This window comes from Microcaecilia unicolor, chromosome 8 (genome assembly GCF_901765095.1).
Source record: "Microcaecilia unicolor chromosome 8, aMicUni1.1, whole genome shotgun sequence".
NCBI classification, from domain to species: domain Eukaryota; kingdom Metazoa; phylum Chordata; class Amphibia; order Gymnophiona; family Siphonopidae; genus Microcaecilia; species Microcaecilia unicolor.
In genome coordinates this window covers 76,809,732-76,833,068 of record NC_044038.1, presented here as the reverse complement: position 1 = coordinate 76,833,068, position 23,337 = coordinate 76,809,732, and the positions used below count along the sequence as shown (strand labels likewise).

General features: G+C 50.2%; 1 protein-coding gene across 6 annotated transcripts in view; it reads left to right on the top strand.

Annotated features, from left to right (window-relative positions):
* The window catches only part of SMG9 (SMG9 nonsense mediated mRNA decay factor), a 49,612-nt gene that overhangs the window by 10,965 nt on the left and 15,310 nt on the right, over window positions 1-23,337 (top strand). For all 6 annotated transcript variants that reach the window (XM_030212663.1, XM_030212664.1, XM_030212660.1 and 3 more), the window contains 8 exons: window positions 7,024-7,098; window positions 7,874-8,099; window positions 8,439-8,536; window positions 8,877-8,989; window positions 9,216-9,327; window positions 9,711-9,806; window positions 10,737-10,822; window positions 22,722-22,828. In XM_030212663.1, the coding sequence (XP_030068523.1) occupies window positions 7,024-7,098; window positions 7,874-8,099; window positions 8,439-8,536; window positions 8,877-8,989; window positions 9,216-9,327; window positions 9,711-9,806; window positions 10,737-10,822; window positions 22,722-22,828 (913 nt within the window). The remainder of the gene's footprint in view (window positions 1-7,023; window positions 7,099-7,873; window positions 8,100-8,438; window positions 8,537-8,876; window positions 8,990-9,215; window positions 9,328-9,710; window positions 9,807-10,736; window positions 10,823-22,721; window positions 22,829-23,337) is intronic.

Genomic DNA, 23,337 nt, shown 5'->3' with positions numbered 1-23,337 from the left:
AAACTATAGTTGGTTGTTGATGTAACGTAAGATGGTAAAGTTTTCCAATTTTGTGCAGCAAAAGTGAACATTAAACAATCTTTTCCGTATTTTTTTTGTCTAGGATTAGGAGAATGAGAACTATCTCGTAACGCATAAACTTGCTTTGCTGGACAAAATTGGAATAAAGGATACATATAACAAAATTTTAAATATACAATTACACTGGCTTCCAATAGAGGCAAGTATAATTTTTATACTTGCCTCTATTGGAAGCCAGTGTAATTTAAATCAGAAATTGAGTGATTCTGTCACCTTTTATCAGAGAGAAATTTAGATCCATTGCTATCTTACTTTCATGTCATAGTTAGTGTATTAAAATAGTTCTCCGAGGACAAGCAGGCAGCTTGTTCTCACGACTGGGTTGACGTCCACGGCAGCCCCCACCAACCGGAACAAAACTTTGCGGGCGGTCCCGCACGCAGGGCACGCCCACCGCGCATGCGCGGCCGTCTTCCCGCCCGTGCGCGACCGTTCCCGCTCAGTCTTTTCTTTTCCGTGCTGGAGAGAGCCGTGTTCGTCTCTCTCTCTGTCAGCCCCGGAAACCGGATCGCGCCTTGACGCGAGTTTTTTTTTCTCTGATCGTTTTCTTTAATTGTTTTCTTTTCTTCTGTTTAAAAAAAAAAAAAAAGGAAAACTTTGTTTCCCCTCGTTCTTTTAGGCGGGGGCGCCTCGTTGCGGTCGTTTTATTTTTCGAGGTGTGATTTTTACCGCCACCATCGACGACTTTGACTTCGCCAACGCGATTTTTCCGTCGATATCCTCGAAGGTCCCGAGCGGATTTAAGAAGTGTGGTCGGTGCGGCCGGCATATCTCGCAGACCGACACTCACGCTTGGTGCCTCCAGTGCCTCGGGCCGGAGCACGATACCAAGACGTGCACCTTGTGTCTCGGTTTACGGAAACGAACACAGGTGGCGAGGCAAGTTCTTTGGGACCGTCTTTTCGGAACTTGCGCCGGCCCCTCGACGTCTACTTCGACGGCATCGGTGTCGACGGCCGGATCTTCGGTACCGGTACCGATGTCCACGAAATCGGCACCGACGGCATCGACCCCAGGAGTACAGGTCCCGTTGGCCCGCCGGTCCTCCGGAGATGGCAGGGGTGAGCGGTCGCGTGGGCAATCGGCCCCGGTCACTCCCTCTACTCAGGGCCCTCGGGACCAAATCCTGTCGGACCCGATCCCTCGAGGCCGAGGGGGATCTACCTCCTCGGTACCGCCGAGCGCCGATGACGGGCACCGGAAGAAGGCTAAAAAGCACCGTCATCGGTCGCCCTCAGCGCATGTGGCTACCGGCGCCAGAGATGACTCGACGCCGAGGAAGCGGCAGCGCCGGGAGGAGCGTTCCCCCTCGGTAGTAGAGGTATCGCTGTGTCAGGGCGCCAGCACTTCGGTGCCGTCTCCTGGACCCGAGCAGATTCCGGCACCGGCACCTCTACCGGCCCCCTCGCCTTTCCCGACAGTGGGCCTTGACGAGTGCCTCCAAGCCATCCTTCCGGGGATTCTGGAAGGGCTGATGCGCCAGACTGTGCCGGCGTGCTCCAGCCCGGTGCCGAGGCCTTCGACGCCGGCGCCGCTTGCGGTGCCGGTCTCGACTGCCACGCAGGTGGAGTCCCCGTTGACGTCGGAGGGAGCTTCATCCCCGCCGGCGCGGGAGTCCTCCGCTCGACGACGCCACCGAGGCCTCGGTGCCTCGAAGTCGAGCCGGGCCCGGTTGAGGACTGAGCTACAGGAGCTCATGTCCGACACCGAGGAAGAGGCCTCGTGGGGGGAGGAGGAGGACCCCAGATATTTCTCCTCAGAGGAGTCTGTGGGCCTTCCCTCCGACCCCACTCCTTCACCATAGAGAAAGCTCTCGCCACCTGAGAGCCTCTCCTTTGCCTCCTTCGTCAGGGATATGTCGATTTTCATTCCCTTCCCCATGGTCTCTGTGGATGAGCCGAGGGCTGAGATGCTCGAGGTCCTCGACTATCCATCACCACCTAGAGAGTCCTCCACGGTGCCGTTGCACAATGTCCTCAAAGAGACACTGATTCGGAACTGGTTGAGACCATTATCTAATCCCACCATCGCCAAGAAAGCGGAGTCCCAATACAGGATCCACTCGGACCCAGAGTTAATGCGGCCTCAATTGCCTCATGACTTGGCGGTCGTGGACTCTGCTCTCAAGAGGGCACGGAGTTCGAGGGATACCGCCTCGGCGCCCCCGGGGCGGGAGTCTCGCACTCTGGACTCGTTTGGGAGGAAGGCCTACCAATCTTCAATGCTCGTGACCCGCATCCAGTCCTACCAGCTCTACACGAGCATCCACATGCGGAATAATGTGAAGCAACTGGCGGACCTGGTCGACAAGCTCCCCCCGGAGCAGTCCAGGCCTTTTCAGGAGGTGGTCAGGCAGCTGAAGGCGTGTAGAAAGTTTCTGTCCAGGGGTATATATGACACCTGTGATGTGGCATCTCATGCTGCGGCCCAAGGTATAGTGATGCGCAGGCTCTCGTGGCTGCGTGCCTCTGACCTGGACAACCGCACCCAGCAGAGGCTGGCTGATGTCCCTTGCCGGGGGGATAATATTTTTGGTGAGAAAGTCGAGCAGTTGGTGGACCAACTACATCAGCAGGAAACCGCCCTCGACAAACTCTCCCGGGCGCCTTCAGCATCCACCTCAGCAGGTGGACGTTTTTCCCGGGCCAGGCAGGCTGCGCCCTACGCCTACAACAAGCGTAAGTACACCCAGCCGGCCCGAAGGCCTCATCAGGCACAGGGACAGCCCCAGCGCGCTCGTTCCCGTCAACAGCGTGCACCTAAGCAGCCCCCTGCGCCTCCACAGGAAAAGCCGGGGACGGGCTTTTGACTGGATCCATGGGAACATAGCCGCCATCAAAGTGTCCGTGCCGGACGATCTGCCAGTCGGAGGGAGGTTAAAACTTTTTCACCAAAGGTGGCCTCTTATAACCTCCGACCAGTGGGTTCTCCAAATAGTGCGGTGCGGATACGCCCTGAATTTGTCCTCCTGGAGCCCAATCCTTCAGCTCCCATCACAAGCAGGTGCTTGCAGAGGAACTCTCCGCCCTTCTCAGCGCCAATGCGGTCGAGCCCGTGCCACCCGGGCAGGAAGGGCAGGGATTCTATTCCAGGTACTTCCTTGTGGAAAAGAAGACAGGGGGGATGCGCCCCATCCTAGACCTGAGAGGCCTGAACAAATACCTGGTCAAAGAGAAGTTCAGGATGCTTTCCTTGGGCACCCTTCTGCCAATGATTCAGAAAAACGATTGGCTATATTCCCTGGATTTAAAGGACGCATACACTCACATCCCGATACTGCCAGCTCACAGACAGTATCTCAGATTCCGCCTGGGCACAGGGCACTTTCAGTATTGTGTTCTGCCCTTTGGGCTCGCCTCTGCCCCACGGGTGTTCACGAAGTGCCTCGTGGTGGTCGCGGCGTATCTACGCAAGCTGGGAGTGCAAGTGTTCCCATATCTCGACGATTGGCTGGTCAAGAACACCTCGGAGGCAGCAGCTCTCCGGTCCATGCAGTGCACTATTCACCTCCTGGAGCTGCTGAGGTTTGTGATAAATTACCCAAAGTCCCATCTCCAGCCAGTCCAATCTCTGGAATTCATAGGAGCTCTGCTGAATTCTGAGACGGCTCAGGCCTTTCTTCCCGAAGCGAGGGCCTACAACCTCCTGTCCCTCGCTTCCCAGACCAGAGCGTCTCAGCAGCTCACAGCTCGGCAGATGTTGAGACTCCTAGGTCATATGGCCGCTACAGTTCATGTGACTCCCATGGCTCGTCTTCACATGAGATCTGCTCAATGGACCCTAGCTTCCCAGTGGTGCCAGGCCACCGGGAATCTAGAATATGTCATCCGCCTCTCCACCAGTTGCCGCACTTCACTGCACTGGTGGACCATTCGGACCAATTTGACCCTGGGACGCCCATTCCAAATTCCACAGCCCACGAAAGTGCTAACGACGGATGCATCTCGCCTGGGATGGGGAGCTCATGTCGATGGGCTTTACACCCAGGGACTGTGGTCCCTCCAGGAAAAAGATCTTCAGATCAACCTCCTGGAGCTCCGAGCGGTCTGGAACGCACTGAAGGCTTTGAGATCGGCTGTCCTGTCAAATTATCCAAATTCAGACAGACAATCAGGTTGCAATGTATTACATCAACAAGCAGGGGGGCACCGGATCTCACCCCCTGTGTCAGGAAGCTGTCGGGATGTGGCGTTGGGCTTGCCAGTTCGGCATGCTTCTCCAAGCCACATACCTGGCAGGTGTAAACAACAGTCTGGCCGACAGACTGAGCAGAGTCATGCAACCGCACGAGTGGTCGCTCCATTCCAGAGTGGTACGCAAGATCTTCCGAGAGTGGGGCACTCCCTCGGTGGACCTTTTCGCCTCTCAGACCAACCACAAGCTGCCTCTGTTCTGTTCCAGGCTACAGGCACATGGCAGACTAGCGTCGGATGCCTTTCTCCTCCATTGGGGGACCGGCCTCCTGTATGCTTATCCTCCCATACCTTTGGTGGGGAAGACCTTGCTGAAGCTCGGGGAAGACCACGGCACCATGATTCTGATAGCACCTTTTTGGCCCCGTCAGATCTGGTTCCCTCTACTTCTGGAGTTGTCCTCCGAAGAACTGTGGAGATGGGAGTGTTTTCCGACCCTCATTTTGCAGAACGACGGAGCGCTTCTGCACCCCAACCTTCAGTCTCTGGCTCTCACGGCCTGGATGTTGAGGGCGTAGACTTCGCTTCGTTGGGTCTGTCTGAGGGTGTCTCCCGTGTCTTGCTTGCCTCTAGGAAGGATTCCACTAAAAAGAGTTACTTTTTCAAGTGGAGGAGGTTTGTCGTTTGGTGTGAGAGCAAGGCCCTAGAACCTCGTTCTTGTCCTGCACAGAACCTGCTTGAATACCTTCTGCACTTATCAGAGTCTGGCCTCAAGACCAACTCAGTAAGGAATCACCTTAGTGCGATTAGTGCTTACCATTATCGTGTGGAGGGTAAAGCCATCTCTGGAGAGCCTTTAGTCGTTCGATTCATGAGAGGCTTGCTTTTGTCAAGGCCCCCTGTCAAGCCTCCAACAGTGTCATGGGATCTCAACGTCGTCCTCACCCAGCTGATGAAACCTCCTTTTGAGCCACTGAATTCATGCCATCTGAAGTACTTGACCTGGAAGGTCATTTTCTTGGTGGCAGTTACTTCAGCTTGTAGGGTCAGTGAGCTTCAAGCCCTGGTAGCTCATGCTCCGTATACTAAATTTCATCATAACAGAGTAGTGCTCCGTACTCACCCTAAGTTCCTGCCAAAGGTGGTGTCGGAGTTCCATCTTAACCAGTCAATTGTCTTGCCAACATTCTTTCCCAGACCGCATACCCGACCTGCTGAACGTCAGTTGCACACATTGGACTGCAAAAGAGCATTGGCCTTCTACTTGGAGCGGACACAGCCCCACAGACAGTCCGCCCAATTGTTTGTTTCTTTTGACCCCAATAGGAAAGGGGTCGCTGTTGGGAAACGCACCATCTCTGATTGGCTAGCAGATTGCATTTCCTTCACTTACGCCCAGGCTGGGCTGGCTCTTGAGGGTCATGTCACGGCTCATAGTGTCAGAGCCATGGCAGCGTCGGTGGCCCACTTGAAGTCAGCCACTATTGAAGAGATTTGCAAGGCTGCGACGTAGTCATCTGTCCACACATTCACATCACATTACTGCCTCCAGCAGGATACCCGACGCGACAGTCGGTTCGGGCAGTCGGTGCTGCAGAATCTGTTTGGGGTTTAAATCCAACTCCACCCTCCAGGACCCGAATTTATTCTGGTCAGGCTGCACTCTCAGTTAGTTGTTCTTCGTAGGTCAATTTCTGTTATACCCTCGCCGTTGCGAGGTTCCATTGACCTGGGTTCTTGTTTTGAGTGAGCCTGAGAGCTAGGGATACCCCAGTCGTGAGAACAAGCAGCCTGCTTGTCCTCGGAGAAAGCGAATGATACATACCTGTAGCAGGTGTTCTCCGAGGACAGCAGGCTGATTGTTCTCACCTACCCTCCCTCCTCCCCTTTGGAGTTGCGTTTTCACTCATTTTTGCTTGTCATTCAACTGAGCGGGAACGGTTGCGCACGGGCGGGAAGACGGCCGCGCATGCGCGGTGGGCGTACCCTGCGTGCGGGACCGCCCGCAAAGTTTTGTTCCGGTTGGTGGGGGCTGCCGTGGACGTCAACCCAGTCGTGAGAACAATCAGCCTGCTGTCCTCGGAGAACACCTGCTACAGGTATGTATCATTCGCTTTTTCCCACCTATTTGCAGACTCAGTGTGGCTTACATAGTACTGTATTGACGATCGCCAGTTCCAGTCTAACAGTTACAAAGTGATGGTATATAAGGTTCGTGTGTACAAGACACAATAGTATCTGTACAAGTGAGATTTAATTTGAAATTTAAGCTCAAGTTTTGTTCTTTTTTTTAAACTTGGAAGGCTTAAATCTAAGCGCAGAAAACAGGCGACAATGTGTGATTTCATTTTCAAGTTTGCTTGGACTCGTGCACATTTTTTCAGTACTGCACTTAGACTTGCACAGGCTTTCAAGTCTCTTCACCCCCCCCCCCCCCCCCCCAACGCCAGTAGATTTCCAGTGGTAAGAGCAGGGTTGGTTTGTGCACTGTTCTCTGAACACTGGGAAGGCAAAACAAATGACTTCATTAACATCGGCTTGATTATATTTAAATACAATTTGTGGCCATCTCTGGCATGCAGTTGTTTCCTGTGCTAAAGCCCTCTGAGCATTCTGTGCAGATTGATATGCGTGCTCTTCCGGCGCTAATTGGCCTTAACTCCAGCAGTAGGTTTTGAGAATCAACCTGCGAGACTTCAGCTGGAAGGAGTTATCAATGCTTTTTTACCTCTGTTGCACATCTTAACTGGAGATGTTAATTTTGTCTCACTTACCTATTTCTCATTCTTTTGTTTGCTTTCTCACCCAGGATGCAAGTGAAGAATCTGGAGGTCCCGTTATGCAGAAAACTCCGATCATCCTTGCAAAGCCACCTGCCGAGAGGGTAAAGAGTTCATTCTTGAGGTTGATGGGTGACAGGGAGGAGGGTAGCTCTCTGCAATGTGGGCTTTAACCTTGAGATTGGCACAGTGGGATTTCCAGGGTGTGACTTGCCTATTCAGGTCCTAGGTTAGATACCGTCGTACCCAGGGTAGAAATCGAAGCACTGAGCTCAGCTGGCATCACATGCCCTGAAGCTCTACCTCAGTTACACGTTTCTGCTTTGCCAAGGGGACTCCCTTGTGATTCTGGGGCTCCAGGAAATTTCCCTATTTCTCTGCCACCCTGCCAAAACCAGCCCTGAGCTGTAGCATGGCCAAAATCTCGCTGAAGCTTGGTAGTGGTCATTTGAGTAGCTGCTGTGAAAGCTGGAAGCCAAATTATTTATTAATGCTTGGCAGTGATCCTTCTTTCTGGCCAGTTCCTTTCAGCAGGCTGCTGAGCCGAAATGTGTGACGTATTTTTAACATTTATCTAGATTTTTGGGTTTATTGTATCGGTTTATTGTAAATTGTTCAATGACCTATATAATCCAGAAATAGATTTTGTATGTATCTGTACATGTGAAGATGTGGTATTGCATATATTGTCACTGGAATGACATTTTCTTCTGGAAAATAAGAGTTATAAAGTGGGAAAGGATGCAGATGTATTAATGTCACTGTATGATGTTAAGGTGGTAGCATGATAGTGTGTTTTTAGAGGGGAGGGCTGAGGAGGCAGCAACACAAAAGACATCGCTTCCTGTTTTTTGGATTTTGTTTTCTTCTTTGCTCAAGCCTAAAACAGCCCCAACTTCAGCTCCTGCTGCTGTGCCAATTGAGAAACCTATTGTTTTGATGAAGTCGCGTGAGGAGGGGAAAGGGGCCCCTGCGGTAGAGGGTACCACACAGGCCCCAGCAGCAGCAAAGGCAGAGAAGGAGGGACAGCGGCCCACCCAGCCTGTCTACCAGATCCAGAACCGTGGGATGGCTTCAGCTGCTCCCAGCAGTGGCAATATGGATCGTAAGTGGCAAGACTACTGTGTGGTACAAGTGGTCATCCTAGAGCAGCAAAATTAAAACCAGTATTTTGAAGGAGTATGAAAGGGATGGAGGGGAAGAATGAATAGAAGGAGTTTGTGAGGAGAGAAAGAAGTAGAAGTCACAGTAGTGGAGAATGGCGTGTGTGAGTGGGAGGAAGGAAGATGTCAAGAGAAATGTGTTGGAAAAGTTTCAGGAACAGTGTCCAGTGAGGGCGAGGAGGGCCTAAGAAGGAGCCAAGGAATTATGGGGGGAGGAGTGCGTGTGGGGAGAGGGTAGGAGATTTCTGTTCTAGACCATTTCCCACCCTTTTATTTTACAGCTGTGGTTGGACAAGCTAAATTGGTCCCACCAGAGAAGATGAAACACTCCATCAAACTGGTGGATGATCAAATGAACTGGTGTGATAGTGCAATTGAGGTAAGGATCATGCTGTGCAGCACCTCCCACTACTATTCCAGCACCAACAGCTGCAGACAGTAGTTTTAGTGCACCTTAGTCTTCTCCTGCAGCGTCTGCTATTCCAGCAATGAGAGTACACCTCCTTCACCAGCCCTGGCACACATCTCAACCCTGCACTGCAGCACCCCTGGCTATAACAGCACTGAGATCCCCCAACAAACAGCTCTACCAGTGCACCTCAGTCCTGCTGTGTTGCAACACAGAGTCTCTATATCAAAGCAGAGACTTGAGTGTGCCATTGAGCTGTCATCTCAGTTCTTCCTTTCTGCTGTTTTGTCTGTCTCTACATTACTTCCAGTATCTGTTGGACCAGACAGATGTTCTCGTGGTGGGAATCCTGGGGCTTCAGGGTACAGGAAAATCAACTGTGATGTCTCTGCTTTCAGCCAACACACCAGAGGAAGACCAGAGGTAACAAAAACAAGATTAATATGATGTGTATTGCAAGACATCCACATTGCCTGGGTGCGTTGAAAGATGGGAGAATCCAGAGCCTAGAGCTCTGAGCATCCAGGATGTGCTTTGAAATCTTAGAATCAGAAGAATGATACTGCACTGTTTCCAAACCTGAATCCCCAACCTTTGCATTCAAAAATGCGCAAACATTTATACTAACATGATGATATTGTTTGCACAGAGGGTATGTGTTCAGAGCACAGAGCCAGGAGATGAAAGAGAGAGGAGGCAACCAGACAACGGGAATCGATTTCTTCATCACCCAGGAGAGAATCATCTTTCTTGATACCCAGGTGGGTAGGATAAACTCTTCTCTTGGCGCTTTCCACCATAGTCAGTTGGGTGAGATGGGGCCCTTCCCTCATGGATCTCTCCGCCATACACAGGTTGGTAAGACGGACCTTCTTGCTCTTCCATTCACCCCCCCCCCCCTCCCCAACTTAAATTTTTGTTATTCTCAGATGAGAATGATTGAGGTGAGGGCCTCATTACAGTTCCATTTATACCTCTGTATTTTTTGTGTGCACGCATCCTTTCTTTGCATATCTGAAGCATCTTATTTTGTTGTGTGGAATGTTGGGTTGGGTGTGCAGGTGTGTGATTTCCAGTGAACAAGTAATTTGTTGTAGCTTCAGCAGGTGGACAAACATCAATCCTTCATCCTTCCCCCTTTTAGCCAGTGTTGAGTCCCTCCATCCTGGATCACCTCATCAACAATGACAGGAAGCTGCCACCAGAGTACACCTTGCCACACACCTATGTGGAAATGCAGGTAAGTGCTTCGTTCCCCCTTGGGTAGCATGTGCCGTGGACCACACCACACAAGCAGACAAGATGAGGCATAATATCTTGGTTAAGAGGACAATAGTGTTTATAAGTTTTTAAAAAATTTTCTTAACCCACCTCTTTAAACGATGCTTAAGGTTGTTTACAGTCTAAGAGTTCTATTTCCTATATATATTTTTTTATTTTATTTATTATTACATTTGTACCCCGCACTTTCCCACTCAAAGCAGGTTCAATGCGGCTTACATAGTAACAAGGATTACAGAGTATTGAAGAAGAAAAATAAGTATTATCAGAATAATAAAAGAAATAGGTATGTAGAGGTGGGCAACTAGTGTCCATTAACAGGCTGACATGCGTTGATGCAGTTTAATGTACAGTAAATGCAAGCCAGGTTATTCTTAATGGGGCTGTCTACTTGACTGTGTGTTTAACTCAGATTAATGCATGTTAATGTGTTTTAACGCATGTTATTGAATAGAGCCCTATGTGAGTACCTGAGCCAGCGGGGGAGCTCAGGTGACTTTCCCAAGATCACAACTTCTCCTTGAGGTGGCAGTTCACAGGGTGGAACAGGGTAAGCTGATCTGGGTTGCCCTGTAGCTGGCACTGAGATATCTTTCTGGCTGCATTAATTTGGGAATCAGACTGCAACTCCCTGCATGTAATAGGTAAAACCTGGACAGGCTCAGCTTGCCCTAGAAGCTAGGACATTGTTTGGAATCCCTACAAGTACTTGGTCAGACACACCAAGAGCTGTGATTTGAAGAATAAATATTCTAAGCAAAGGAAATATGGAAAGATTTAAGGGAGCAGGGTCACAGTCAGAAAAAGGCGGGATCCAAAACTGCATTGTGTTAACTGGTTTTTCTAGCTCCTTGTGTGTGCAAATGCTGTGCCCTTGTGTCTTCTATAGTCTCTCCAGATAGCAGCTTTCCTCTTCACCGTCTGCCACGTTGTGATCGTGGTGCAGGACTGGTTCACGGACCTTAGTCTGTACAGGTGAGAGCCAAGGGCACAAGGGAAGGGGGATAAGCATAGAGAATATTGGAGCTGGCTGTGCGTCACCACACATATAAGGTCCTCTGTTCTATTGCCACATAGAGCTTTCCACTCTTTTTTTTGTCTGGGGCTTGAGATATTTTCACAGCCCATGAAGAGGGAGGTGAGCAGTGATTTGTGGTCATTATTTAATGGTGGTACCTAGTGGCAAGATTTAATGTTCATGAATGCAAAGTTGTGGCCTCTGGCCAAAGATTATCAGTGCAAGAACTGGAAGGATGTAGCAGTAGAAAACAGTCTCATCCCATACCCTCCTCTCTTGTCTGCTATGGTAGGGGTATAAAGCAGGGAGGAAAATGCCGAGGTAATTGTGAATGATAGCTCATGGTGCCAGATCCTAGCCCTGATTTTCTGTGAGCTTGGAAATTCAGTGTAGTGTTTGCCAACCAGTGTGCCGTCAGTTCTGATCATATGTGCCACGGAAAAGTCACCTCAGCTTCCTGCTCAAATCCAAACCAATGCCTTCATCTGCCCAAGGCACATTACAACAACGATACTGACGGTAACTCTTAAATGTGGTTGCCCCATCTCTAAAATGATGTAGTGAAGGTTCAGAGAGAGGCAACAAAAATGATAAAGGGGATAAAATGTCTCCCTTATGGATAGTGGCTAAACAGGTTAGGGTTCTTCAACTTGGAAAAGAGATGACGGAAGGGATATGATGAAAGTTTTATAAAACCAAGAATGGAATGAGACATGGGGAACAGTTACTTACCCATCTACGACACCAACAGGTATCTGATTTAAAACAAGGTGGAGAAAGTTTCTATGCCCAATGAACAGTCAAAGATGTGGTCAAAGCTTTTCGCCATAACTGGGTTAAAGAGGTTTAGACAAGTTCCTACAGGATATTTCAATCCATAACCATAGCGGGTAGGCTTGGGACAGCCATTGCTCATCCCTGAAAATGAGCACCAAGGAATTGGCATGCTCTTTGGTCTCTGTCAGGTGCTTTGTAATGACCCGAATTAGCCACCATTGGAGACAGGATGCTGGAATTGCTGAACCCTGGTCTGACCCTTCTGATACTGTGAGTAACTGAGCTCAGTCTCTAGGGGTGAGCAGAACAGGCATTAGCGTTGATAGCAAATCATAATCCAGTGCAAAATGCAGTTGTGACAACTGTCTAATCCCTATCTTGTGTCCGGCCCCCCCCCCCCCCCCCCCCCCCCACCCACTCCCCTTATTTTCATTGAGACGGTGACAGGTAGAGTGATGCACTGGAACACCAAAACTTGAAAATCCCATACACATTTGATGTATGCATTGAATATGTAAGGGAGGGTCTCCTCTGCCTAATTTTTTTTTGATCAATACATTTTTAGTTAAAACACATCATATTGCAACAATACTTCACAGCAACACTTCAATGTATCAAATGACCAGTTAACAATCTGTCATTTAGAATTAACTAGTGTATATATATTCCTATACAATACACCAGAATACACTTAACCTAACAAATGCAATAGCCCTCCCACACCAAATAAAAAACAGTTCAGCAGCGCACCTTGTGGTTTCTTCAAGGCGTCCTTAGCCCAATTCCCACCCTCTCTCCCCCCTCAACACTGAATAGTAGATGACCACCTTTTCAACTTTAACCAACCCAGTCTACGTCGCTCATAACATCCTTTTCTCTTATCTGTGAAACATTCCACCTCCACCAAGGTATTTAATTGATGAGTCCATTTGAACAGAGTTGGTGTATAATGCTCTAAACCACCCACGAAAAAGGGGGCCAGTATCCACCTTACGCAGAACTGCTCTCAGGAATACCCAGCTCGCCCTGTCAAAAGCTTTCTGTGCATCGATCGCCAGCAGAGCAACTTTCTCCTGGGAACACTGGGTCTCCCAAACCAAATGCAAAGTTCTGCAGATATCGTCCCCCACCTAGAGCTATAAATCCCAACCGATCCACGTGGATAGTGCCCAGCAGAACCCAAGCCAATCAGAGAGCCAGAACCTTAGCCAGTATTTTGACGTCCACATTAAGAAGCAAGTTTGTCCTATAAGACCCGCAAGAGGAAAGGTCTTTTTCCAGCTTTAATAACACCGTCATCCTCCCCTCTGACATGGACCGTGGCAACGGATGTCTCTCCAGGACCCCGTTACCCACTCTCACCAACAGCTCCCCCAAGTCTCCCACAAAAGCTTGATAAAACTGTCCTGTACAACCGTCTAGCCCTGGCACCTTCCCCGGCTTAAGAGAGCGAATAACCCACACAATGATAGGTTCATCTAATTGACATCTGTCATCAGAATGATGGGGGAGGTTCACCAAAGCCAAATATCAGTCCACCTCTACGAATTTCTCACCAGCCTCCCTCCGATACAATTCCTTGTAGTACTGAAGGAAACAAGACTGAATTGCTTCGTGCCAACATAGCATTAGACATTGTCAAACTCAAAAAACTGTTGCTTCAGCTAAGCCCTATAGAATTCAACCACCACTAATTGAAGGTCATGAATTTCCGATTGCACCTGGCGCAGTTAAGACAAAACCTGTGGATCTAATGTCATTTCATGACGATGCTCTATCAAGTGCTGCCACAAAAACGCTCTCCTCGCTTCCTTTCTGACAAGCCCCCCCCCCCCCCCCCCCCCCATTTAATGAAGACACCGTGGAGAACTACTTTCAAAGAATCTGATAGTATCCCATCAGATATAGTAACATAATAAATGACGGCAGATAAAGACCTTTCTCCGAGGACAAGCAGGCTGCTTGTTCTCACTGATGGGTGATGTCCACGGCATCCCCCTCCAATCGGAATCTTCACTAGCAAAGACGTTTGCTAGCCCTCGCGCGCCCATGCGCACTGCGCATGCGCGACCGTCTTCCTGCCCGAACCGGCTCGTGTTCGTCAGTCTTCTTTTGTCTGCGCTCGGGACGGTCGTGTTTTGCCGCCGTTTCATGCCCCTCAGAAGACCTCGCGCGTCTTTCGTGGTTTTTCTACTTTTCTGTGTTGTTAAAAAAAAAAAAAAGAGTAGGTTCCCTTTTTTCCCGTATTTCTAGCTTTTTCCCAGCGTAAGTATCCTTTCGCTTTCGGGAGCGGCCTTGTTGGCCACCCGTACGGGTTTTTCTCCCTTTTTTTCTCGGTGCCTATTGTCATCATCGTGAATTTTGATTTCGCCGGCGCGATTTTTCCGCCCATGTCATCGAAACCTTCCAGCGGCTTCAAGAAGTGCACCCAGTGCGCCCGGGTAATCTCGCTCACTGATAGGCACGCTTCGTGTCTTCAGTGTCTGGGGGCTGGGCACCGCCCGCAGGCCTGTAGTCTTTGTGCTCTTTTGCAAAAGAGGACTCGGGTAGCGAGATTAGCCCAGTGGAACGTTCTGTTCTCCGGCACTTCGACGGCAGCAGCATCTCGAGATTCGTCGGAAGCACCGAAGTCTTCGGAGATCGCATCGGCGTCGACGGCATTGAGGTGTCTTCCTCCTGCGTCGTCGGTACCGAGACTTCGAAAGAGTGCGTCGGTGGTACCAGGACCCCCGCTGGTGCTGATGTCGTCGGACGGTGGTGCTTCGTCTGGAGTGCAGGTGAGGGCTGTCCATTCCCCTGCTGGTGGCGGTGAGCCTTTGGGTAGGTCTCCTCCTGCCCTGAGGGCTCCTGCGGTACAGCCCCCCCCCCCCCCCCCCCCCCGAGATCGACCATCTTCGGCCTCGGCCCGGAGGAAGCGACGTCTGGATTCAACGTCCTCCTCATCGGTACCGGGGAGCTCCGGTGACATGCTTCGCTCGAAGAAGTCAAAGAAGCATCGTCACCGGTCACCTTCCCGACTTGGTACCGGGAGCTCTGGGTCGCCGAGGGAGTCGGCACCCAGCAGGCATCGGCACCAGGAGGACCGCTCACCCTCCATCCGAGAGGTGTCGGTGCGCTCTACCCCGGACAGCCCGGTTCCGCCTCCGTGCCCGGAACAGATTCTGACCTCGACGCCTGCACCGGCTTCTCAGTCTTTCTCCACAGCCGCTCTGCACGAGAGTCTCCGGGCCGTTCTTCCTGGCATCCTGGAAGAGCTACTGCGCCCTTCTCCTCCGGTACCGGGGGTGCCTGCGCCACCGGTGCCGTCGAGTGAGGCGACAGCTGGCCCTTTGCCCAGGGTGAGGTCGTTTCGGCTGCCTCCCAGGTGGACTCCCCGACGACGTCGGGGGAGGGAGCTTCGCCGCTGCCGGCCAGGGAGTCCACCTCTCGACGCTCCCACCGTGGCCGTGTTTCCATGAAGTCGGGACGGGCACGGCTTCAGACACAGGTCCGTGAACTTGTGTCTGATACCGATGATGAGGCCTCGTGGGAGGCAGAGGAGGACATCAGATATTTCTCTGACGAGGAGTCTGATGGCCTTCCTTCTGACCCCACTCCCTCCCCTGAAAGGCAGCTTTCTCCTCCCGAGAGTCTGTCTTTCTCTGCCTTTGCCCGGAAGATGTCTACGGCCATCCCCTTCCCGGTGGTTGTGGAGGATGAGCCAAGGGCTGAGATGTTCGAGCTCTTGGACTATCCTTCTCCACCTAAGGAAGCGTCCACAGTACCCATGCATCATGTCCTGAAAAAGACATTGCTGGCGAACTGGACCAAGCCACTAACTAATCCCCACATTCCCAAAAAAATAGAATCCCAGTATCGGATCCATGGGGACCCAGAGCTGATGCGCACTCAGTTGTCTCACGACTCTGGTGTGGTGGATCTGGCCCTGAAGAAGGCTAAGAGTTCTAGGGAGCATGCTTCGGCGCCCCCGGGCAAAGACCCCAGAACCTTAGACTCCTTTGGGAGGAAGGCCTATCATTCTTCCATGCTCGTGGCCAAGATTCAATCTTACCAGCTCTACACGAGCATCCATATGCGGAACAATGTGCGGAAGCTGGCGGTGGACCAGCTCCCTTCTGAGCAAGCCAAGCCGTTTCAGGAGGTGGTAAGGCAGCTGAAGGCATGTAGGAAATTCCTGGCCAGAGGGGTATTTGAATAGGATCCAGCAGCGGATTGCGGACTCCCCTTGCCGAGCGGATAACATTTTTGGGGAAAAAGTTGAACAGGTGGTAGAACAGCTCCACCAGCGGGATAACGCTTTCGACAAATTCTCCCGCCGGCAGCTTTCAGCATCTACCTCATCAGGTAGACGTTTTTATGGGGGAAGGAGGGCTGTTCCCTACTCTTCTGATAAGCGTAGGTACAATCCTCCCTCTCGACAGCCTGCGGCCCAGGCTAAGCCCGAGCGCGTGCGCTCTCGTCAGCAGCGTGCGCCTCAGCAAGGCCCCACAGCTCCCCAGCAAAAGCAGGGGGCGAGCTTTTGACTGGCTCCAGCAGAGCATAGCCGAGATCAAAGTGTCTGTGCCGGACGACCTGCCGGTCGGGGGGAGGTTGAAAGTTTTTCACCAAAGGTGGCCTCTTATAACCTCCGACCGTTGGGTTCTTCAAATAGTCCGGCAAGGATACGCCCTCAATTTGACCTCCATGCCTCCAAATTGCCCACCGGGAGCTCAGTCTTTCAGCTTCCAGCACAAGCAGATACTTGCAGAGGAACTCTCCGCCCTTCTCAGCGCCAATGCGGTCGAGCCCGTGCCACCGGGGCAAGAAGGGCTGGGATTCTATTCCAGGTACTTCCTTGTGGAAAAGAAAACAGGGGGGATGCGTCCCATCCTAGACCTAAGGGCCCTGAACAAATATCTGGTCAAGGAAAAGTTCAGGATGCTTTCCCTGGGCACCCTTCCCATGATTCATGAAAAAGATTGGCTATGCTCTCTGGACTTAAAGGTTGCTTACACGCATATTCCGATACTGCCAACTCACAGACAGTATCTCCGATTCCGTCTGGGAACACAACACTTCCAGTACTGTGTGCTACCCTTTGGGCCCGCCTTTGCACCCAGGGTGTTCACGAAGTGCCTGGCTGTGGTAGCAGCAGCGCTCCGCAGACTTGGAGTGCACGTGTTCCCTTATCTCGACAATTGGCTGGTGAAGAACACATCCGAGGCTGGAGCTCTACAGTCCATGCAGATGACTATTCGACTCCTGGAGCTACTGGGGTTTGTGATAAATTATCCAAAGTCCCACCTTCTCCCAGTACAGAGACTCAAATTCATAGGAGCTCTGCTGGATTCTCGGACGGCTCGTGCCTATCTTCCGGAGACAAGAGCTAACAATCTGTTGTCCCTTGTCTCTCGGGTGCGAGCGTCCCAGCAGATCACAGCTTGGCAGATGTTGAGATTGCTCGGGCCACATGGCCTCCACAGTTCATGTGACTCCCATGGCTCGTCTTCGCATGCGATCTGCTCAATGGACCCTAGCCTCCCAGTGGTTTCAGGCTGCTGGGGATCTAGAGGACGTAATCCACCTGTCCACGAGTTTTCTCGAATCCCTGCACTGGTGGACGATTTGGTCCAATTTGACTCTGGGACGCCCTTTCCAAATTCCTCAGCCGCAAAAAGTGCTGACTACGGATGCGTCTCCCCTGGGGTGGGGAGCTCATGTCGATGGGCTTCACACCCAGGGAAGCTGGTCCCTCCAGGAAAAAGGTCTACAGATCAATCTCCTGGAGTTACGAGCAGTCTGGAACGCTCTGAAGGCTTTCAGAGATCGGCTGTCCCACCAAATTATCCAAATTCAGACAGACAACCAGGTTGCCATGTATTACATCAACAAGCAGGGGGGCACCGGATCTCGCCCCCTGTGTCAGGAAGCCGTTAGCATGTGGCTGTGGGCTCGCCGTTACAGCAAGTGTCTCCAAGCCACATATCTGGCAGGCGTAAACAACAGTCTGGCCGACAGGTTGAGCAGGATTATGCAACCTCACGAGTGGTCGCTCAACTCCAGAGTAGTGCGCCGGATCTTCCAAGTGTGGGGCACCCCCTTGGTAGATCTCTTCGCATCTCGAGCCAACCACAAGGTCCCTCAATTCTGTTCCAGACTTCAGGCCCACGGCCGACTGGCATCGGATGCCTTCCTCCTAGATTGGGGGGAAGGCCTGCTGTATGCTTATCCTCCCATACCTCTGGTGGGGAAGACTTTGTTGAAACTCAAGCAAGACCGAGGCACCATGATTCTGATTGCTCCTTTTTGGCCGCGTCAGATCTGGTTCCCTCTACTTCTGGAGTTGTCCTCCGAAGAACCATGGAGATTGGAGTGTTTTCCGACCCTCATCACCCAGAACGAAGGGGCGCTTCTGCATCCCAACCTCCAGTCTCTGGCTCTCACGGCCTGGATGTTGAGAGCGTAGACTGCCTCTGGGTCTGTCGGAGGGTGTCTCCCGTGTCTTGCTTTCTTCCAGGAAAGATTCCACTAAGAGGAGTTACTTCTTTTTATGGAGGAGGTTTGCCGTCTGGTGTGACAGCAAGGCCTTAGATCCTCGCTCTTGTCCTACACAGACCCTGCTTGACTACCTTCTGCACTTGTCTGAGTCTGGTCTCAAGACCAACTCGGTAAGGGTTCACCTTAGTGCAATCAGTGCATACCATTACCGTGTGGAAGGTAAGCCGATCTCGGGATAGCCTTTAGTTGTTCGCTTTATGAGAGGTTTGCTTTGTCAAAGCCCCCCATCAAACCTCCTACAGTGTCATGGGATCTCAATGTCGTTCTCACCCAGCTGATGAAACCTCCTTTTGAGCCACTGAATTCATGCCATCAGAAGTACTTGACCTGGAAGGTCATTTTCTTGGTGGCAGTAAATTCAGCTCGTAGAGTCAGTGAGCTTCAGGCCCTGGTAGCCCATGCTCCTTACACCAAATTTCATCATAATAGAGTAGTCCTCCGCACTCACCCTAAGTTCTTGCCGAAAGTAGTGTCGGAGTTCCATCTGAACCGGTCAATTGTCTTGCCAACATTCTTTCCCCGTCCGCATTCCTGCCCTGCTGAACGTCAGCTGCACACATTGGACTGCAAAAGAGCATTGGCCTTCTATCTGGAGCGGACACAGCCCAACAGACAGTCCGCCCAAATGTTTGTTTCTTTTGATCCCAACAGGAGGGGAGTGGCTGTGGGGAAACGCATCATCTCCAATTGGCTAGCAGATTGCATTTCCTTCACTTACGCCCAGGCTGGGCTGGCTCTTGAGGGTCATGTCACGGCTCACAATGTTAGAGCCATGGCAGCGTCAGTGGCCCACTTGAAGTCAGCCACTATTGAAGAGATCTGCAAGGCTGCGACGTGGTCATCTGTCCACACATTCACATCTCATTACTGCCTGCAGCAGGATACCCGACGTGACAGTCGGTTCGGGCAGTCAGTGCTTCAGAATCTGTTTGGGGTTTAGAATCCAACTCCACCCCCCTAAGCCCATTTTTTATTCTGTTCCAGGCTACACTCTCAGTTAGTTGGATAAGTTGTTAGGTCAATCTCAGTTATGTCCTCGCCGTTGCGAGGCCCAATTGACCATGTTTGTTGTTTTGAGTGAGCCTGGGGGCTAGGGATACCCCATCAGTGAGAACAAGCAGCCTGCTTGTCCTCGGAGAAAGCGAATGCTAGATACCTGTAGAAGGTATTCTCCAAGGACAGCAGGCTGATTGTTCTCACAAACCCGCCCGCCTCCCCTTTGGAGTTGGGTCTTCCCTTGTCTTTTTCTTGCTACATACGGGACTGACGAACACGAGCCGGTTCGGCGGGAAGACGGTCGCACATGGGCGCGCGAGGGCTAGCAACGTCTTTGCTAGTGAAGATTCCGATTGGAGGGGGATGCCGTGGACGTCACCCATCAGTGAGAACAATCAGCCTGCTGTCCTCGGAGAATACCTTCTACAGGTATGTAGCATTCGCTGTACGGTCCATCCAGTCTGCCCAACAAGATAAACTCATTTTACATGGTATGTGATACTTTATATGTAGAAGTTTAACTTGGCTTAGGCATCATGTCTTTAGCTAGTTGCCAAAGTGAGCAAACACTGCAAACAGCAACATCCTACAAACATTAATGCAATAAACCCTATTATTCCTATTACTATTGTACGTACCTATGCAACATTTGGCAGCTGAGAAGAGTCCACCTGGACATTGTCTACCCCCACCTAGGCACACAGCTTACCTAACTCTTGGTATCTCCCTGTGTTGACATATGCCACAGCCACTACACTATTGGACAACAAACACATTGCTCAACCATGAACCAGAGGGAAGAAATAAAGCAGGGTCAGAGTCTCCTGAGCCTGCCAGCACCCATTTGCCACTCTTTCCAAACATCTCCCCTGTATCGTTCTCCCGTACAAAGTCCTGGAATGTGTCCCGAATGTCAGCACACACCTGCTCATCCTTTAAAAGGGACTCGATGAGACACCAAAGTCTCTCAAGCTGCGAAAGGAGAACCAGATTTGAGCATGATTCGAGATCTGTATGCCCTCAAGAACTGCTTGGTGTACCATACTTCACAAATTGTGATGTGCCCAGACTCCATCTATTCTTATATAGGTCCGACTAGCATAGGTGTAAAAAGTGCAATTTTGCTGGACCCTATGTAAGAGCCTTCAACAGTCTAGCAGTTCCAAACTCCTCATGAGTGCCAATAAAGCTTTCCTATGTCTTCTACTATAAAAGCCCCCTCTCTTTAGAGTGATATAATCTGGCATCATGGGTCACATTTAAGGCACCCCCCCCCCCCCCCCCCCCCGTACCACCTCACCTCTGGCAAAATTTTGAAGATCAGCCTTAGTCCCGTGAAAAAATTTTGTTTGCCCTGAATTAGGTGCATATACAAACGTCTGCTCTTTTCCCTGGTACAACCCACGGACGGTTATACATCGCCCTCCTGCATCCTTGAAAACTTGGTGATCACCAAACCCAAACCCCCGCCTAAAAAGAATAGCCACCCCTCCCACTCTCTGATCCCCTGTTGGCTGATGCATCATCACTTCTTTAAATTGTTGCTGTCGCAAGACACGTGCATCCCGCACACAATGCTGCGTTTCTGTTCGGTAGATTTGAACAACCCATCACTTGCAAGGCTGAATGCTTTTTCCACAGTCCACACTCATTTAATTTTTCCTGCAGCTGTTATCCCCACCGCAAAAGGAAAGAGCCAACGGTATCTGTGGCCCCCAGCTTGTGAAAAACTTCTCTAAAAGCCCTCTGTCTTTTTGTAAGGTAGGCCATGCCAGATCTTGAAAACCCCCCCACCTTCAAGTTACTACTACTAGCTCAGGGTGAATTCTGGCCGTAGAGAGAAGGTGCTGCTTAGTGGGAAAATCATTAAAACAAACCACTATTTCTCCTACTGACCCGCATCTCTGGGGGCCTAAACTCCCGTGTGCTCACTGGATCCGAAAATCTCAGGGTCCTCCCTCTCCCGCCAACTGCAACAGCGTATCACGTATCTCGGTCACCACTGCCACACAATCCTTATATTGTTTAGTCTCTGGAGTGCCCTTAAACCTGAGATTACATCGTTGGGATCTATTTTCCAGGTTCTCAACCTGATCTCTTAACTCCTGCAGTGCAGTTTGATCCCTGGTGCATGTGTCTTGTATTTTATGTGCTCTGCAGCACTCCGATCTCCTGCTTCTTACTTGATTCCCAAATAGTGGAATTTTTCTAAGCGTTTGTGAGTCTCCATCACTCCTCTTCACTAGTGGTGTCTCATGTACCAAAACCAACAGCAGTGGGAAACAAGGTAAGCAGAAATTCTCCACAGCACCCGACGGAGCTCTAAATTCATGCTGCCATTCTGGTTGGTGACATCATTTCCTTCTCCTGCCCATATTTTCTGCCTTGTAACAGCTCATATCTCTGGTAAGTAACAGGTATCTTTCTCTGCCTCTCGAGCATTGCATGACACAGAATGTCTCGGTCTCCCTGCACCCCATGCGGTCCAGCTTACATTATTATTAGATCCCTTATATACTGCTTTTCTGTGGCACAATCAAAGTGGTTTATGTACTTTCACTGTGCCTAGTGGGATCATGGTGAGGCAAGATGCCTTCTATAGACCCCAACACCTGGCACAGTCCAGCTGAAGTGGTGAATTTATTTGACTTTAAGTCAAAGTGGGTATCAATTAAAAACATACACAATATAAAAAAGACCACCAACAATAAACAATAAAATTTCATACTGTCAATACATCATTAACTTACAGACTAGTGGAGAGAGCTGTTGAGACAAATCAATCCCTAATCATTTATGTATGCTTTCACAAAACTCAACAATTTTTTACATTTCTGAAAATCTACATAAAGTCTTAAATATTTGGCAGACAGTTCCACAAACAAGCTCCAGCTATAGAAAATGCATGATTTTTTTGTTTCAGGCAAATAGTAAACATACATTTGCAGTTGTTTCTTCACCATAGAATGTAATTCTCATTGTAGTTCATATATAAGTAAACAGAAACACAAAAAGCAAACACTGGGTCTTCAGGAAAGGGAAAAATGTAATCTTTTATTCCAAAACATGACCCGACATGGGTCGTGTTTCTGCGTACAAACGCCTACCTCAGGGGTCAAGAAGATCCTATAGGTACAAACATATAAGTTTAATCAAGCAGTTAGGGTATATTTCCCAGAGTGTGCTGATTGTCCGTACAAAATGTCAAACACCGTCGGTACTTTTTGTGTTTCTGTTGTTTTTTGTATGCTGTTACCCTCTCTTTTGTGACTCTTACATAAGTAAAGAATCCACAAAATATTGTGGAACTTTACCATATATATGTTGATGTATCAGAGTCAAAATCTTGTATTGTACATGAAATCTCACTGGTAACCAGTGTAAGCATTTCAAAGTGGGAGAGAGATGCTCAAACCTTTTTACTCCGCCAGTCAAACATGCTGCTGCGTTCTGAACTATTTGTAAAGCTTGAATTTGTCGTGACTTACAAAAATCCAATCACAAAAAAATTATTCTTACTGACGCTGTCTGTTTCCTGTTTGACAGGTTCCTGCAGACAGCAGAGATGCTGAAACCCTCTACCCCGTCCCCCAGCCATGATTCAGGGGGTGCATCTGGAGCTAATGAGGGAGCTGAGTACTACCCACATGTTGGTAAGAATCTTCCATAAGGTGTTTCACCCTCTGTTTGGACAAGCCATCTTATGAATTTCACCTGTCTGTGCTCCAGAAGCATCGCTATCCATGGGCACACAGGGATCGTGTCCCAAATCTTTAGGCCAGTGCTCTAAATCTCAGGCAGCTGAAAGCAGTTCTGTTTAGGTAGCCTGTAGGGAGCAAAAGAAAAGATGCTGCAGAGCAGAGCAATTGTTTTCTACCCTGCTGTTTCCTTTCAGTCTTATCCCCTTCCCTCCTGTCTTTTGTTTCAGCAGGCAGCAGGTGGAAGAGAACAAGAAAGGAGAGAATGAAGCAAACACAGCCACAGTCTGTAATGCTAGGTCTCAGTTGAAGGCAGAATGATGATTGAGGTGGGGAGGAGTAGAAATCATCCTGGAGCTTAAGTCAGGGAATTGAAGTGATTTATGGGGAGAAGGGGAGGTAATATTGAAAAGCAGATGAGATGAAGAATGGGTGAACACGGGTGGTACAAGAGGGGATAAATA